Raw genomic sequence first — 16,990 nt, forward strand, 5'->3', positions numbered from 1 at the left:
GAATATGCTTTAAGGTGATAACTGAGGATATTTTTGTAGTCATCCCCCAGCTGTAACCAATTAATTACTCCCTCAACTTTACCAAATTGATTGATAGGATTGGTTCGTATTTCACAAGCATTACCCTTAAAATCTAAACATATCTCAACATTGCCGTATTCATATTGGGCACCTTTGCCAAACACAGTAGCACTAAACCCTTGTGGTGGAAGAACACTATTTCCTAAAAATATTTTATAGTTTTTATGTTTAGATTTTGTTTCAAGCATGTAAAAGCTTTACTTAAATAAAAAAGAAAATACACTTACCCAGTTGATGAACTTGCTTCTGCAAAAATAAAAAAGCTTGACTTTATTTTCGAACAAAACTTTTAATTTTAAAAACATTTTTTAAAGTTATTATGTATTTTACCCCATTGGTAGACTGGAGTTCACTAAGCACACTGCTTGTCTGAGTTTCAACACTTGTTTGAGTTTTAACACTTATCTGAGGTCCCACGTTTTGCTGACTTGATCCTTTTTATTGTACAAAATTCAAAAAAAAACATTTAATTTCTACGTTGTTTATTCAAGTAAAAAGTAACAATTTTATATTAAGGAATTCATAGGCAATATTTAAGCTTTATTTATAGGCAATATTTAAGCTTTACCAGCAACATTTTCTTTTCCAATAATGTCTCCAAGATGGTGTATAACTGCACCAGTATGGTTGTGTTGATGCTGGACCTCAGTCACTTCTTGGTGATGTATTTCAGTCAGTTGCTCAACATTAGTTTGTTCCAGTATATTAGTTTGATTCCCTATTATTTGTCCAACATTTTGTTGAACACTGTTACCTTGATGAAAATAGATGTTCATCAAAAATGGAACTGCAAAAAAAATCATTATAATATTTAATTTTCTTCATTATAATACTTAAATTTTTTTTTTTACAAATTTGAGTTTGTTGGGTAAAAAAATTAATAATGAAACAAAATAAATTGAAGTATGATGTGGAGATAAAAAAATAGTTTTTCTTTAAGTTCATACCTTTAGCACTGGACACAAGCTCTTTTAAAGCAGCAAATTCTTGAGAACCAGGTAACAGGGCCTAAACAAAGTTAAACGATACCTGATATTTTTAAAATTTGTTTTAAATTTAAGTTTATAAATTGATTTGATAAAATTAACAGTCAAACAGTCTATAATCAACTTTACATAAAAAATTAACTTTTTAAATTGGTATTACCAGACTTCTTTGATTTCCATATTGATCTCCCATTTTTAACAATCCAAAGTTTATGTTCACTATCTGACAACACTTTCAGATTTTAATTTATTTTAAATATAAAATCAACTAAAAATCTCTAGAATAAAACAATTGCATAAAATTTAGTTATTTAAAAATGATAGCTGTGCCCTAAAAAATTGATTTTGGGTTACAGCCCCAATTTTAACATAACACCATTTAAAAAAATCAACATACAAAAGTTTTCTTAAGGACGATTAGTGTGGCATTGGTGCGGCTCGAACCCGAAACCTTTCAGCTCGTAGTTTGCTTTCATGACCTATATACCACACTAACGCGCTTATGCCATTAAAATTCAATGTTAGGATTGTTTATATAGTTATGCCATCTACCAGCATTAGTGCCATAACTTATCCACATTACTTGCTGTCTAAGTTCTTCTTTGATGTTTCTTTTGCACTCCTTTAAATTCTCGTTGCCTTCTATTCCTAAATAGCCATAAACATGGCCAGTTCTCGGTTTTGGTACACCCAACGTTATATTATGCTCGACCCCAGGCATTTGTAGAATTCTGAAACAAACTATTACTGCGTGGTCAAGAACTGAGTCAGATATTTCAACGGAGTCACTTGGAAGAAGTGAATCTAATCTTGCGTTGATACAAGACCTAAGAAGTTCCCTGTAATCATCACATGCTCGTAACCCAGAAACAACACCTTCGATTTGACCATCCCCCGCACCTTGTGGATGTTTGGAATTGGTTCTTATTTCCCAAACATTACCATTAAATTCCGAACATAACTCAACATTGCCAAACTCATATTGTGCATCTTTGCCACGTACAGTAGCAGTAAATCCTTGTTCTGAAGAATTATTCATCTCGGCAGTTTAAAAACCTATTTCAATTTATACACCAATATAAAATATTTTTAACTTATTTAACCGAACTAATTTAATCACTACCTACGTTAACGTTAAAACTTTGTAAGTGAATTTATTTTAATTGTCATATTTCGTTCTAGGTTTACTTAGTCTAACGGTAAAATGCTCACAAGTGTGTTTTATTAAATATTTATTTAGAGTCTTTACTAAAAGCATACATAAAATTACGATACCAGTCAAAACAAATACTATGTTGAATATTAACTTACAACCAATGACTTGGCATGCCCTGGCATGTATCAAATATATGTAATGTGTACAGTTCTGTGCTTTTTACTTTAAACAGTAGCGTGCTGTAGCGACTAAGTTGTTTGGATTTTATACATACGGTTTGGGTTCGATCCCCACTGCATCCATGTCTTAAGGCAAAAGTTTACAATGGCCTATGCATTACAAAGACATGTATGGAAATATAAGTATTGTATAATAACTCGCGTGGTCAGAGCACTGTACTTTACTATATGGGGTCATGGGTTCGATCTCCACCGCGTTTATGCTATTGCGCCATTGAATATAAAGGTATGCACTTCTGCTGAGCCAACCCTTAATCAGCAGCTTTATCGTCGGGCAGATATTATTTATAATATTTTAAACTGACAAAGCCAACTTGAAACTGAAGATTGGGTCAGGGTAACTGGTGTTACTCCATGTTTAGGTTGTGAAGTCGACCTTCCCACATGGAAGAAATAAGTGGAAAAAAGTAATAACAAAAAAAAGTCTTACAACTAATCTTATTTACATTATTTTGTGTTTAAAAAACAATAACTTAACTAATGTAATACATCCTACTTTATGGTATAAAGAGTAAAACATTGGGCTTTTATGCTCTATAAATCGTGCCAATAAATCTGCCATGTTTTCTAATAAATACACACATAGATATTAAGCGATAATTACGATTTAATTTTCACCATTTACATTTACGGTATATAAATAAAATACATGATTTAAAAGCAATTTACAATAAAAAATAAAGCAAAAATTATGATTATTAGGTAACACACACCAGCACGTTATAATAGTACTATTGCAAAAACAAACACCACTCTCAAAAAATGTAACTACAATTACGGATTGTTAATGTAGTTAAGCCATCTTTTTTCATTAGTGCCATAACTTATCCACAAAACTTGCACCTTAAGATTTTTCTCAATATAGTTTTTGCACTTTTGAAGATCCTCGTCATCTTCAGAAACTAAGTAGCCATAGACATGGCCACTTGGTTTCCTTACACCTAAAACTATATCATCAAACAGCTGAAAATCACTTTTTGGCCTTTGAGGAATCCTAAAACAAACTACTTCAGCCACATTTAAAATGGGGTGCGGTGTTGGAACTTGTACATCTTGATTCTGCGATATTGAATATGCTTTAAGGTGATAACTGAGAATATTTTTGTAGTCATCCCCCAGCTTTGACCAATTAATAACTCCTTCAATTTTTCCAAAACGATTGATAGGATTGGTTCGTATTTCCCAAGTATTACCCTTAAAATCTGAACATATCCCAACATTACCATGTTCATATTGGGCACCTTTGCCAAACACTTTATATCTGTTTCAACAATTTCTTTTCAATAGATTCGGCGTCCCCGCAAAATTAACAACATAACCTTGCTTTGTTATAATTTTTTATAAACAGTTAAACAAATTAAAACTTTTTTAAGGTAAAAACAGCCTTTTATAAAACAGCAAAATATTGCTTTTTATGCCAAGTTCTTTTTTGTAAAAAAGCTGAAAAAGGGTACAAAATAAGATTATTTTTCCAAATCTGCCAGCGTATTACGACGATGACGTCGCGCTTTTTCAAAATAACAGCAAAAAAATACAAACGGTGGCATGACAAACACAATTCACACAACAAATTCACAATTACTAAAGCGCCATAAACATACCACTGCCAAAATTTTTGGTTAATAAATCAAAAAGTAAATATATATAAATTTAAAATATAATGACTTAACAAACGATAAAAATATCTGGGCCTATAATTCAAGTTTGCAAAAGATTAATTATTATCCATAAATACTTCGTACCGTGCAGTTAAAACGTTTTTATTTGATTTAATGCACACAATTATTGCACAATAAAATACCACAAAAAGGTTAGTTGTTTATTCAAATAGTTTCCAATACTTGTTTAGTTACACAAAGTACAAAGTTTTATTGTTTTTTTCAAAGCAATTCATTTCGTATCGCAATTCATTAACGAGTTTTAATAATTCTTATGCAATACCCTTTCTATAAAGTATTTTTAAATTTTTGTTTTAACGTTTAAACAAAAAAGTTAGTATAAATTATTAAAAAAGTGGGCTAAACAGAGTTTAAAAAAGGGCTAAACAGAGTTAAAAAAGGGGCTAAACAGAGTTTAAAAAAGAATCAGATAGAAAATTATTTAAATATTTCCCGAAATATTTCCCAAATAATGCCCTTGCTCTAAGGCTGTAACTAATAGTTAGGCAATATGAGAAAATATTAAGTTGCTTAACATTCTTACATTAAAAATTTTATATGTAGTGCAAGTTATATTTTAATTAAATAAATAGAATATTTGATTTTTTGGAAAAAGGTAAGTTTTTATAAAAAAAATTGAACATTTTAATTTATTTTATTCAAATTTTTAATATTTTCATTAAATGTTAAAAAAATTGTTTTTAACTAAAACATTAAATCGCCTAAGAACAAAAAAAGAGGCAAAATAACCAAAAACGCAGAAATTATTTAAAGATAATGTAATTTGTTTTTAAAAAATAAATAGCAACAATAAAGCACATTTTCTAAAACCCAGCTTTTCCCTTAAAATTTTATATATTAGAGTCCTATATTGGCGATTATTATTCACCCAAAAATTGATAAAGTTGGTGTCACTATAAACATAAAAATGTTTTCAACTTTAAATATTTTTACTTACTTTTTAAGTAAATAAAAAGAAAATGAAAGTAGTACTGACTTGTATGCATTCGCAACACCACTAAGTACTTCCTACGTCATACAAAAAATATGGTAACCTGGTTTTTGGTATTAATTATTTTTAATGTTAAAAAAAATTAGATTGTAAGTACCACAGACATTTTTCGGAGGTTTTAATTGCATTTAATAATTTAGTGTTAACCATACTAACGTGCTATATACACCACTTACAAAATTGCAAAACTCTCCAATATAGCACTTAAAAAAAGTTTGTCCTCGTTCTATAATTTTTCCGCAAATCGTTCTATAATTTTTCCGCAAAATTTTTGAGACTTCCACTTATGATTTTAAATAAAACAATTGTATTTAAAAAATGTATTTTGTTCCGCAAATTATCGATTATTTAAAAGCAATTCTAAGACCGTTTGAGGTAAAATGCTTTTCAAACATAAGTAAGAGCCATCTTTTTTTTCTTAACAGCGCTTTTTTTTAAACAGGTTGAACGGCTAAAACTCTTTCTGGAAACAAATATCTTAAGAGGCGTCAACCATTTTTTGATCTGCATTTACATTTTTAGGTAACCAAGTTTCATTTTTAAATAACATTTTTAACCCTAATTTTAATTTTTTTGAAAATTAAGTAGTGTTTATGTACTTCTTACAACTAAACCCTTTTAATCAAAATTTTTATTTGTAAACCCCTAACATGTAAACTTCTTAATATATCTAACCCTTACAAACCCATACTTTATATTTATATTGTCTAAACCTGCTTTTTATTAAATTATAGATGTTTATATATATATTTATATAGGAATACATATATATATATTGATGTAATGTTTTACAAGCAAACAATAAAAATATTTAAACATAAAACGTAAATGAATAAAAAGGTTTACAAGAAACTAAATTAATTATTTGCCAGGGTTAAAATAAATGCTACTTAAAACATAGTTTAAAATGTGCCAAAACCCCAAATTCTTTAGCCAAAACCTTGATGAATGCTGAACAGAAAACAAGACATTATCTTAGAAGACAAGACATTGTTCATAAATAACACGATTTTTTTAAAGAACACAACATTTTTTTACTAGACTGGGCCTTTTAAGACAGAACATTTTTTTAGGAGACAAGACATTTCTTTTAAAAGACAGGACATTTTCTTTTTAAATTTATAGGCAAAGGTTTAGAAGAGCCTTTAAAAAGTTATGGGCTTATCAACTGTTATAGTTATCATGCTTATAAAACTGGTGTTACTCCATGTTTAGGTTGTAAAGTCGACCTTCCCACATAAAAGAAATAAGTGGAAAAAAGTAATAACAAAAAGTCTTACAACTAATCTTATTTTCATTATGTTGTGTTTAAAAAACAACAACTCAACTAATGTAATACAGTCTACTTTATGGTATAAGGAGTGAAACATTGGGCTTTTAACCTCTATAAATCAAGCCAATAAATCTGCCATGTTTTCTAATAAATACACACATAGATATTAAGCGATAATTACAATTTAATTTTCACCATTTACATTTACGGTATATAAATAAAATACATGATTTAAAAGCAATTAACAATAAAAAATAAAGCAAGAATTATGATTATTAGGTAACACACACCAGCACGTTATAATAGTACTATTGCAAAAACAAACACCACTCCCAAAAAATGTAACTGCAATTACGGATTGTTAATGTAGTTACGCCATCTATCAATATCAGTGCCATAACTTATCCACAAAACTTGCACCTTAAGATTTTTCTCAATATAGTTTTTGCACTTTTGAAGATCCTCGTCATCTTCAGAAACTAAGTAGCCATAGACATGGCCACTTGGTTTCCTTACACCTAAAACTATATCATCAAACAGCTGAAAATCACTTTTTGGCCTTTGAGGAATCCTAAAACAAACTACCTCAGCCACATTTAAAATGGGGTGCGGTGTTGGAACTTGTACATCTCGATTCTGCGATACTGAATATGCTCTAAGGTGGACATTAAGAAGATTTCTATAGTCATCACCTAGCTGTAACCAATTAATAACTCCCTCAACTTTACCAAAATGATTGATAGAATTGGTTCGTATTTCCCAAGCATTACCCTTAAAATCTGAACATATCTCAACATTGCCGAATTCATATTGGGCACCTTTGCCAAACACAGTAGCACTAAACCCTTGTGGTGGAAGAACACTATTTCCTAAGAATATTTTATAGTTTTTATGTTTACATTTGGTTTTAAGCATGTAAAAGCTTTACTTAAATAAAAAAGAAAATTTACTAACCCAATTGATGAACTTGCTTCTGCAAAAATAAAAAAGCTTGACTTTATTTTCGAACAAAACTTTTAATTTTAAAAACATTTTTTAAAGTTATTATGTATTTTACCCCATTGCTAGACTGGAGTTCACTAAGCACACTACTTGTCTGAGTTTTAACACTTGTTTGAGTTTTAACACTTATCTGAGGTCCCACGTTTTGCTGACTTGATCCTTTTTATTGTACAAAATTCAAAAAAAAACATTTAATTTCTACGTTGTTTATTCAACTAAAAAGTAACAATTTTATATTAAGGAATTCATAGGCAATATTTAAGCTTTATTCATAGGCAATATTTAAGCTTTATTTATAGGCAATATTTAAGCTTTACCAGCAACATTTTCTTTTCCAATAATGTCTCCAAGATGGTGTATAACTGCACCAGTATGGTTGTGTTGATGCTGGACCTCAGTCACTTCTTGGTGATGTATTTCAGTCAGTTGCTCAACATTAGTTTGTTCCAGTATATTAGTTTGATTTCCTATTATTTGTCCAACATTTTGTTGAACACTGTTACCTTGATGAAAATGGATGTTCATCAAAAATGGAACTGCAAAAAAAATCATTATAATATTTAATTTTCTTCATTATAATATTTAAATTTTTTTTTTTACAAATTTGAGTTTGTTGGGTAAAAAAATTAATAATGAAACAAAATAAATTGAAGTATGATGTGGAGATAAAAAAATAGTTTTTCTTTAAGTTCATACCTTTAGCACTGGACACAAGCTCTTTTAAAGCAGCAAATTCTTGAGAACCAGGTAACAGGGCCTAAACAAAGTTAAACGATACCTGATATTTTTAAAATTTGTTTTAAATTTAAGTTTATAAATTGATTTGATAAAATTAACAGTCAAACAGTCTATAATCAACTTTACATAAAAAATTAACTTTTTAAATTGGTATTACCAGACTTATTTGATTTCCATATTGATCTCCCATTTTTAACAATCCAAAGTTTATGTTCACTATCTGACAACACTTTCAGATTTTAATTTATTTTAAATATATATATAAAATGAAACTAAAAATCTCTAGAATAAAACAATTGCATAAAATTTAGTTATTTAAAAATGATAGCTGTGCCCTAAAAAATTGATTTTGGGCTACAGCCCCAATTTTAACATAACATCATTTAAAAAAATCAACATACAAAAGTTTTCCTAATTACCCACACATGACCACAATAACTTGGTGTCTGAACAGCTTGAAAATACTTTTAAACTTTAAAAACAAAAAACGTCAAATATTGCAAAATACAATTTCTTTTTACAAAAACAAAACTGTTTTGTTATTTCTTTGTGTGTCTGTTAAAACATGTTTAGGTATTAGTAGTTATTTTTTTATTTTTAAGCTCTTTAGGAAATTGATAAGTGGGTAAATAAATACTTCTCTCTGTCTGCGCGTAGATATCTCAATCCTGCTGTAGATATTCCTAGAAACAAAGAAAAGTTTACATTTTGCCGCCACAAACAAAACAGCAACCATAACTTATTTCCGACTCAACACTTTTGTTTTTTCCTCGATATGGGCAAATATATTACTCTGTAATATTTATTGGTAATGTTAAATATATGGTTTCAGAAAGCTATTTAATAAGTTGTAAAAATGATTTAATTAGACTTATAAAAAAGTTTGTTCTGGATACTACCATAGATATTACATTACACTAGAACATATCATAAATACCGGCAGCGTGGTGTAGTGGTAAGAACTCTTGCTATACCACACATGAGGTCGTGGGTTCAATCCCCACTGAACTCATGCTGTAGCGCCCTTGAGTAAGGCGCTATAAACGGTATGAACTACTGCTGAGCCAGCACTTAATTAGCATCATTATTACCGGGCAATTATAGTCTCTATAATATCCCAAACTGCCACAGACAACTCGAGACTGGGTCGGAGTAACTTATGTTACCTTATGTTTAAGTCGCGCATTTGACTTTCCCACATCGAGGATAAAGATATATATACAAAAAAAAATATTAATTAGAGTACAATGTAATATCTATGCTGATACTACATCATACTAATAATAGTTAAAAAATTTTGTTTGTTGAGTTGAATCAACAAATCTTAGTTCCTTAATTCTTTGCACCCCATTGCAAAACATATCTTAACTTACAACAAATTATAAAAATATATAAAAACTATAATAAAATGACAATATTAAATATTACTACATTGCCAAACTCATAATTGTACATTTGCCTAACACAGTAAATCCTTGCGGTTAAAGATAGATCATTTCCATCATTTTTTTTAAATATAAAATATTACACTATTGTTTAATACGTGTATACGTTTTTTAATTGAAAAGTTATACATAAATATCAATTTTATTACTACACTATTTTTGTGCCAAAAAAAAACAAACCTAATGCTACACGTCTAAAAAAAAACCTAATGCTACACGTCTATGCAAGTAATTTTCAAAACCTAATGCTACACGTCTAAGCAAGTAATTTTCAAATAGAAAAAACCTTTGTGCAGGAATTTCAGTTAATAAAAATAAAATGCTAGTAACACAGCTTGTTTTTTGTTTAACAAAAAGAGCAAACTACAAGTTAGTAAGAGTCTTTTGTTAAGTTGCAATAACACGCTACAAGTTAAGACTTAATGTTAAAAAAACAACAAGATACAAGTTAGGAAAAGTCTTTTGTTGATTACAAATTTAAAACAAAACAAGTTAATAAAAATTTGTTGTTAAGTAAAAAAACACGTTACTGGTTAAGGATAGTGTATTGTAATTAGAAACAACGGGCAACGGGTATAAGACTAAAAAGTATTAATCTAAAATTATTTTTAAACATACAAAATAATATATATATTTTTTTCATATTAGTAGTTTGAATATAGCTTTTTTTATCTGCATTTTCAAGTGTATAACAAATATATTATGCAGACAAAACAAAAAATATCATATCATAACATTATAGTCCAAATTAATACCAATTTAAAGTCATATATTTTATAGCAAGATTGACTTCTTTAATCCAACCAACTACAGGATGTGAAAGATAGGTTATTCATTAAGTTTACTGCATAAGTTATAAAGTTTATTTTTTTTATGTTTAAAGGTACTTAAATGAAGTGCAAATGCTATTTACTTCTGCCGGGAATCAATCTACAGAACAATAACTTTAAAAGCTAAAAAATGGCTTATACACAGTAGACAAATAGTTTATTTTATTACCCATTTTGTTAATCGAAATGATGTAACTAAATATTCAAAAGACGTCGCGAATGGCGTAATAAGTTATTATTTAACTGAGCAATTTTTCAAAATATTTTGTTAAAATATAAAAATATATGACAACTCTGGTAGCTAGGACAACGTGACACGCAACAATGAATCCTTATGTACACAAATCCAAATCCATATTTTTACTGCGAAAAGTTTAAATAAAAATCCCTTTAAAAAATCACTAGAGATAAAACAACATGGATTATCTTGTAATACCCGACTATGTGGAAAGAAAAGGATCTTTATATCTTAGATCCGATCACATGAATTATAGTCGAGTTACGTTAAACTCAAATTGGTAAGATCTTTATCAGCTTATCGTTTAAAATAACAAAGTTGGAGATGGATTCGTTAAAATGTTGAAATTTCAAAATTAATTATTTGTAAAGGGATTTAAAAGTAGGTTTTTTAATATGGGTATCAAATTTTTGTATTTTTGTAAAAGTTAATATTTTTTTGTTTTAACAAACAGCAACAGGTAATGCTAGTGTTAAAAAGAAAGCCCAAGATTTTTAATTATGCTGCTGATTAATTGCTGGCTCAGCAGGAGTTTATACCGTTTATAGCGCCTTACTCAAAGGTGCCACAGCGATCAGTGGGGATTGAACGCACGACCTCATGTGTGGTGTAGCAAGTGTTCTTACCACTACACCACGCTGCCGGTTCACATTAATTATGTAATACCATAAATAGGGCAAATTAAAAACCAACATTAGTACAAGAATTAAGACAGTTTTAGAATTGTAGGTTAAATAATTACGAATATGAGTAATAAATAGGCCAAGGTTAAAAGGTGTTTTTACACATTGAGGACAAAACTATTTTGTTATAGGCACCAAGCTCGTGAGGCGGAACCGAAGACTTATGACATCAACAACTTCCCGGTTCCTCCAGGAAGAAATTTGCACACGACTACTTATGAGAGGATGGGAAGCTGTGATGAGGTTAAGATTTAATTTTTTGAGCTGATAAACTTAGAACCGGCAGCGTGGTGTAGTGGTAAGAACACTTGCTACACCACACATGAGGTCGGGAGTTCAATCCCCACTGATCTCATGCTGTAACGCCCTTGAGTTAAGCGCTATAAACAGTATGAACTCCTGCTGAGCCAGCACTTAATCAGCAGCCTAATTATCGGGCAAATATAATCTATAATATCCCAAACCGCCACAGGCAACTCGAGACTGGGGTGGAGTAACTAAGTTGCCCATTCGACATTCCCACATCGAGAATAAAGATATTTACAAACAAAAACTCTGTTTAGATTCAGAACCTATTTTTAATAAAACATTCTATTGAAACATTATTTGTAATTTTATATAGTATTTCTATATTAAGTTTAAGTAAAGTAATTAAATTCAAATTTAAAAATTAGACTTATTGCTTTAGTTTTGAACTTTAGATTTTATCTTTAAATAGTGTTATTTTTTAAAGTTATTAAATTTGTTTTTTTAATGTTGACATTTCCTATTTTTAAACTGAGTTTGCTTTTATGGTTATCAAAAATTAAACTTAAAACCATTTAGCCCTCACCACAAACAACAACTAAATCAGCAATGGAGCAAATAGCACTGAAAACCGACTTTACCGAACAAGATAGAATCAAAAATGTTGTTGATATCGGCTCTTTTGCTAACGCCAACATTTCAAGGTTTGTAAATAAAAATAGATAAAATGTAAATAAAAATATTTTTTTGACTGTAAAAACAAACCAACAAATGTATAGGCTTCTAGAATTATAATATATTTATTTTAATTATTAAAGGGAAATCCCCACAGCCCCCAAAATAGGGTTTGGGGCAGTGTTACCCCGACATCACCCTGATCACGACAAATTGTAAGTCTAAAATTTTTATTACAATTAAAGAATAAATTTTTTTAAATATTTTGGTAAAAAATAAACACACGCTTGTATAATATAGGTCCAGCTTTAAATTGATTATAACTTTTAACCCTTTGGTCCTTAGTAATAAACATTACTAAACTTATGTTTTAGGCACTTGGAGACAACACATCATGCTGACTTTACAGCTCCTTACTCTTTTACTCCTGCCCCGGTAAGTTGATGACATTGCTAACAAAATGTTTGATAAAATTAAATTCTAGTAGTTTGTACCATATATGTTGGTGTAGTTTTTTTTTGCTATATCATAATCCTTGATGCGGGACCTAAACATAGATTAACATCAGTAACTCCAACTCAGTCTCAGGTTGTCTTTGGCGATTTGGGGTATTATAGATTATAATTGCCTGATAATTTAACTGCTGATTAAGTGTTCGCTCAGCAGGAGTTTATATCATTTAAAGCTCCTTACTAAAGGGCGCTACAGCATGAGAGCCGTGGGAATTGAACCAACGACCTTATGAGGTGTAGCAATTGTCCTTACCACTACACCACGCTATAAGTACTTTTTAAAATAAAAAAAATCCCTAAAGTTAGTTTTAATATATTCCAATAGTTTTGAAATAATGGCAAAAATTAAGATTTTTTAAATTAATTTTTAGGAACGTCCACCAGAGTTTCCAGATAATTCCGGTGCATATCGTAAATGCAATTCTCAATTTACCGACACAGCTGACTATCGGCGACTCGGCAAAAACACCTGGCAGGATGAGTCGGGCAATTATGCAAACACCCCCAACAAAAGAAGGGTGTTCCCCAAATGTAACCCAATTCCAGAAAGATTAACAGAGGGGCTAATATAACTTTTTCGAATAATTTTTTTTTAAATTGCATTGCTGTTAAATAAAATGTTTTTTTTTTGATAATGTTAAAGAAATAGTGTTTGTTAAGTTTATGCAAATATTGCAGATAAATAGTGTATTGTATTGTTAGTATATTTTGAATGGCGTTTATATGTTTTTAGGTATTTTTAAATAAACAAATTTATCAACTTCATTACAAACAGTTATAATTTTTTTAATTATAAATAAAAATGTAGAAGTTTAATTAAAAGTAAAAAAAATAAAAAAGTATTGAAAATATTATTAGTTGCATAATAAGAACAAAATTAATATTCAAAATATTTCAATATTGTACAAAAAAATTAAGTTAAATTTCCCAAAATAAATCTTCCTTGTACCACTCTGACATCACAACCTAAATTGTGCATCCATTGTTTGCCCACAAAGCCCTTGAATAAGATTGTTAGCAGCTAGAACGGCCATTTTTGTCCTCGTTTCATAAGTTGCACTTCCAATATGAGGTAGAATCACTTTAAATAAATAAATATCGAATATAACATATTAGAACATTGTTTATATACAATGAAGCTTAGGTGATAGTTATAAATATATGTTTATACATATGCATGTATGTTTATACAGTATATGGGCTTTTAAAACAAAAAAAATACCATTTATTTAGGATAGGTTATTTATTATTGGGCAAATCGTGTGTACCGGCAGCATGGTGTGGTGGTAAGAACACTTGCTACACCACACATGATGTCGTGTGTTTAATCCCCACTGATCTCATGCTGTAGCGCCCTTGAGTAAGGTGGTATAAACGGTATGAACTCCTGCTGAGTCAACACTTAATCAGCAGCATAATTATTGGGCAATTATAATCTATATAATATCCCAAACTGCCTCAGGCAACTCGAGACCGGGTCGGAGTAACTGATGATACTCTATGTTTAAGTCGCGCATTTGACTTTCCCAGATCCAGGATTAAGATATATACAAAAAATATATATATATTAATTGGGAGTTGCGACCACTTTACAACAAATATAATGAAGTTTGTAAATGATTAGTTTCAATTATTAAAAAACATCATTTCATACAAAAAATGTAATTAAATTTAAAAAATTTTATTTAAAAAAAATATATAATTTTAATTTTAAAATTACCACAATTATCAAGTTGAAGTAAGGGGTGGTTGGTAGGAAGAGGTTCTGGGGTAGTAACATCTAACCCTGCACCTTGTATTTCACCCACTTTTAAACTTTTGTACAAGTCGTCTTGATTTACTACCCCACCCCTTAAAAAGAATAACAAATATTTTATTTAGAAAACTAATTTATTTTTTGCCAAAATTATTAATTATTTAGATAACTTGCCTTGCAATATTAATAAAGATTGCTGATTTTTTCATAGTTCCAAAAGCTTTTTTATTAAATATTTCTTTGGTTTCTGGAGTTAGCGCACAACATGATATCAAAAAATCACTTTTCTTTAACAAATCCTGAAAGGTTTCTAAAAAAATACCTTTTAAAATTATCTTTGAATTTTCATAATTATTAAATTGATTTAAAGATAAAATGGTCATCACTAAATAAACCAAAAAAATTACCAAAAATGTGATTATTTATTTAATTATAGGTTGTCTTTAAACTACCGTATGTAGCTCCAATATCGGTTTCAAAATCCTTAGATTTTCTGCTTGTTGTGTTATAGATGAATCTTTTTACACCAAAAGGTTTTAGTCGATTTAACACAGCCATCCCAATTCTACCCAAACCAAATAAACCCACTGTACTGCCCTCAAGTGTTGGCCCACACATCCACATTGGTTTCCATGTTCCCCAACTCCCACTTTTAAACAAGAAAATATATTTTACTGTTAGACTAAATTAATTTGATTATAACTAAGTAAATTTCAAAATAACAAAATAAAAACATCCAATCAAACATTAGTGTAACTGTGGGAAATTTTAATCAATTATATCCCAAACTGCCAAGGGCAAATTAAGGCTAAGTTGAGGTAACTGATGTTACTCTGTGTTCAGGTCCAGTATTTGACTTTCTCACATCAAGGACAATTAAATGCAAAAAAATAACCGTCTTTTAAAATTTGTAAACTATAGCATATTTATGTTGGCATTTATTAGTGAGGAAATTTTGTTTAAATAAACTGTCAAATTTGGTTAAAAAATCAAGATTGCTAACAACAGAAACTGTAAAAAATTAACTATTACTCTTTAACAGCTTTGGTTCCTTCAACAATTTTTCTTGAAGTTGCCAGCAATAACCCAACAGTTAACTCTGCCTGAGAAAACACAATAAAACACATATTTTGAGGCAAAAATTTATTGTCATTGGCTTAAGATAAAACTTACAGTAGCAGAGGTAAGTACATCAGGTGTATAACCAACTTTAATATTTCTTTGTTTTAACTTCATAAGATCAAGATGATCAACACCAACTGACATTGTGCTCACAACTTCTAGTTGATCACCTGTTCAAAATAAGAAATGGCAGTAAAATATTACCTTTGCCAGTCAGAGCATCATAAGCCAGCAGCATGGTGTAGTAGTCAGAACACTTGCTACACTTCATGAAGTCATGGGTTCGATCTTGACAGCTCTTATGCTGTAGTGCCATAAAGTAAGCACTATAAACGGTATAAACTCCTGCTTAGTCAGCACTTAATCAGCAGCTTAATCCTTGGGCAATTATAATCGATAATACCCTAAACTGCCAAAGGACATTTGAGACCGGATTGGGGTAACAGTTGTTACTCTAAGTTTAGGTCGTGAAGTCGACCTTTTCACAGTAAGGATAAAGATATATAAAAAAGGCTTAATAAGAAAAATACATCTACAAACATGACATAAATATCAAATATTTTTGTTGGCTAAAACTTGTATAAAATAAAAATAGAATTTGTTGATTACCAGCTGAATCTATCAAGTTTTTATTAATTTTATCTGTCAATAAACACAAAATTCCATCTTTTCCCTTTGCTTTCTCTATTAAGATGTTGTTTGGAATAATATCATCACTATCCCATACATCACAAACACATCTAAAAATATCAAGTTTTTTATTCTTAACGTTAATAACTAAACGTTTATACAAATAATCTATTGAAAATTAGGATAAACTTCCTTAAAATATTACTTAAACAGTCAAACAAATCTAGTAATAATATTGAGGTTAAACCTATATCTAAATGTAAAAAAATAAGTTAACCTAAGATATAAATTAATAAACAAATTGCTTTTACCTTTCTTTTAAAATATTAAGGGCAACACTGGGCAATCTTCTTGTTATTAGAACTTGGAATTTTATCGACATTTTACAAATATTTTTTATTTCAAATAAGGTTTCTAAAACTAAAAATAATACAAGCCTTTTATTGCAATTTTAGAACAATCTTTTTACAATAAACAGGAGATATTACTTAATATTGTTTAATTTAAAACTAAAAACATATATAACAAAATAAAATACTAATATTTTAAAATAGAGCACAATTAAATATAAAAAGTGCCAAAAGTTATTGCCCTTTTAAAAGAGAATTTTAATAATAATTCTGTAAAATATTATATACAAAATATTGGCACTAATATGGTTAAATAAAACAAAATATTTACCCCTGATATAGTTGAAAATACCGCACT

At 29.5% G+C, this 16,990-nt stretch overlaps 3 protein-coding genes across 5 annotated transcripts; 1 reads left to right on the forward strand and 2 right to left on the reverse strand.

The window, feature by feature from the left end:
* Positions 1 to 6,756: 6,756 nt before the first annotated feature.
* On the reverse strand, positions 6,757 to 8,428 carry LOC145741948 (uncharacterized). The gene is made up of 6 exons (XM_082559651.1): positions 8,303 to 8,428; positions 8,104 to 8,164; positions 7,725 to 7,943; positions 7,463 to 7,566; positions 7,360 to 7,378; positions 6,757 to 7,274 (listed from the first exon to the last, which is right to left on the reverse strand). The coding sequence occupies exons 1-6, from the start codon at positions 8,333 to 8,335 to the stop codon at positions 6,757 to 6,759; spliced, it is 954 nt and encodes a 317-aa protein (XP_082415777.1). The 5' UTR covers positions 8,336 to 8,428.
* A 2,352-nt stretch (positions 8,429 to 10,780) lies between these two features.
* LOC145763810 (cilia- and flagella-associated protein 95-like) lies at positions 10,781 to 13,539 on the forward strand. The gene is made up of 6 exons (XM_082575339.1): positions 10,781 to 10,938; positions 11,473 to 11,584; positions 12,167 to 12,291; positions 12,406 to 12,477; positions 12,637 to 12,697; positions 13,146 to 13,539. The coding sequence occupies exons 1-6, from the start codon at positions 10,838 to 10,840 to the stop codon at positions 13,344 to 13,346; spliced, it is 672 nt and encodes a 223-aa protein (XP_082431465.1). The 5' UTR covers positions 10,781 to 10,837; the 3' UTR covers positions 13,347 to 13,539.
* On the reverse strand, positions 13,463 to 16,803 carry LOC145763809 (glyoxylate reductase/hydroxypyruvate reductase-like). 3 transcript variants are annotated; one of them, XM_082575336.1, is made up of 8 exons: positions 16,594 to 16,803; positions 16,262 to 16,392; positions 15,704 to 15,822; positions 15,563 to 15,633; positions 14,983 to 15,179; positions 14,705 to 14,852; positions 14,495 to 14,625; positions 13,463 to 13,855 (listed from the first exon to the last, which is right to left on the reverse strand). In XM_082575336.1, the coding sequence occupies exons 1-8, from the start codon at positions 16,662 to 16,664 to the stop codon at positions 13,734 to 13,736; spliced, it is 990 nt and encodes a 329-aa protein (XP_082431462.1). In that variant the 5' UTR covers positions 16,665 to 16,803; the 3' UTR covers positions 13,463 to 13,733. The 3 variants fall into 3 exon arrangements, with proteins under 3 accessions (XP_082431462.1, XP_082431464.1, XP_082431463.1); XM_082575338.1 differs by having other exon boundaries at positions 14,705 to 14,840; positions 16,594 to 16,794; XM_082575337.1 differs by having other exon boundaries at positions 15,563 to 15,629; positions 15,700 to 15,822; positions 16,594 to 16,726.
* Between the last annotated feature and the right edge of the window lie 187 nt (positions 16,804 to 16,990).

The sequence above is a fragment of the Corella eumyota genome, chromosome 1 (assembly GCF_963082875.1).
Source record: "Corella eumyota chromosome 1, kaCorEumy4.1, whole genome shotgun sequence".
Lineage (NCBI taxonomy): Eukaryota > Metazoa > Chordata > Ascidiacea > Phlebobranchia > Corellidae > Corella > Corella eumyota.

Coding starts and splice junctions, on each gene's coding strand:
- LOC145763810 (XM_082575339.1), top strand. CDS start 10,838: ATGGATTATCTTGTAATACCCGACTATGTGGAAAGAAAAGGATCTTTA. Junction 10,939..11,472: donor GTTACGTTAAACTCAAATTG/GTAAGATCTTTA, acceptor ATTTTGTTATAG/GCACCAAGCTCGTGAGGCGG. Junction 11,585..12,166: donor GGATGGGAAGCTGTGATGAG/GTTAAGATTTAA, acceptor AAAACCATTTAG/CCCTCACCACAAACAACAAC.
- LOC145741948 (XM_082559651.1), bottom strand. CDS start 8,335: ATGGGAGATCAATATGGAAATCAAATAAGTCTG. Junction 8,165..8,302: donor ATGGAAATCAAATAAGTCTG/GTAATACCAATT, acceptor AACTTTGTTTAG/GCCCTGTTACCTGGTTCTCA. Junction 7,944..8,103: donor GCTTGTGTCCAGTGCTAAAG/GTATGAACTTAA, acceptor TTTTTTTTGCAG/TTCCATTTTTGATGAACATC.
- LOC145763809 (XM_082575336.1), bottom strand. CDS start 16,664: ATGTCGATAAAATTCCAAGTTCTAATAACAAGAAGATTGCCCAGTGTT. Junction 16,393..16,593: donor CTTAATATTTTAAAAGAAAG/GTAAAAGCAATT, acceptor TGATATTTTTAG/ATGTGTTTGTGATGTATGGG. Junction 15,634..15,703: donor ATGTACTTACCTCTGCTACT/GTAAGTTTTATC, acceptor GTGTTTTCTCAG/GCAGAGTTAACTGTTGGGTT.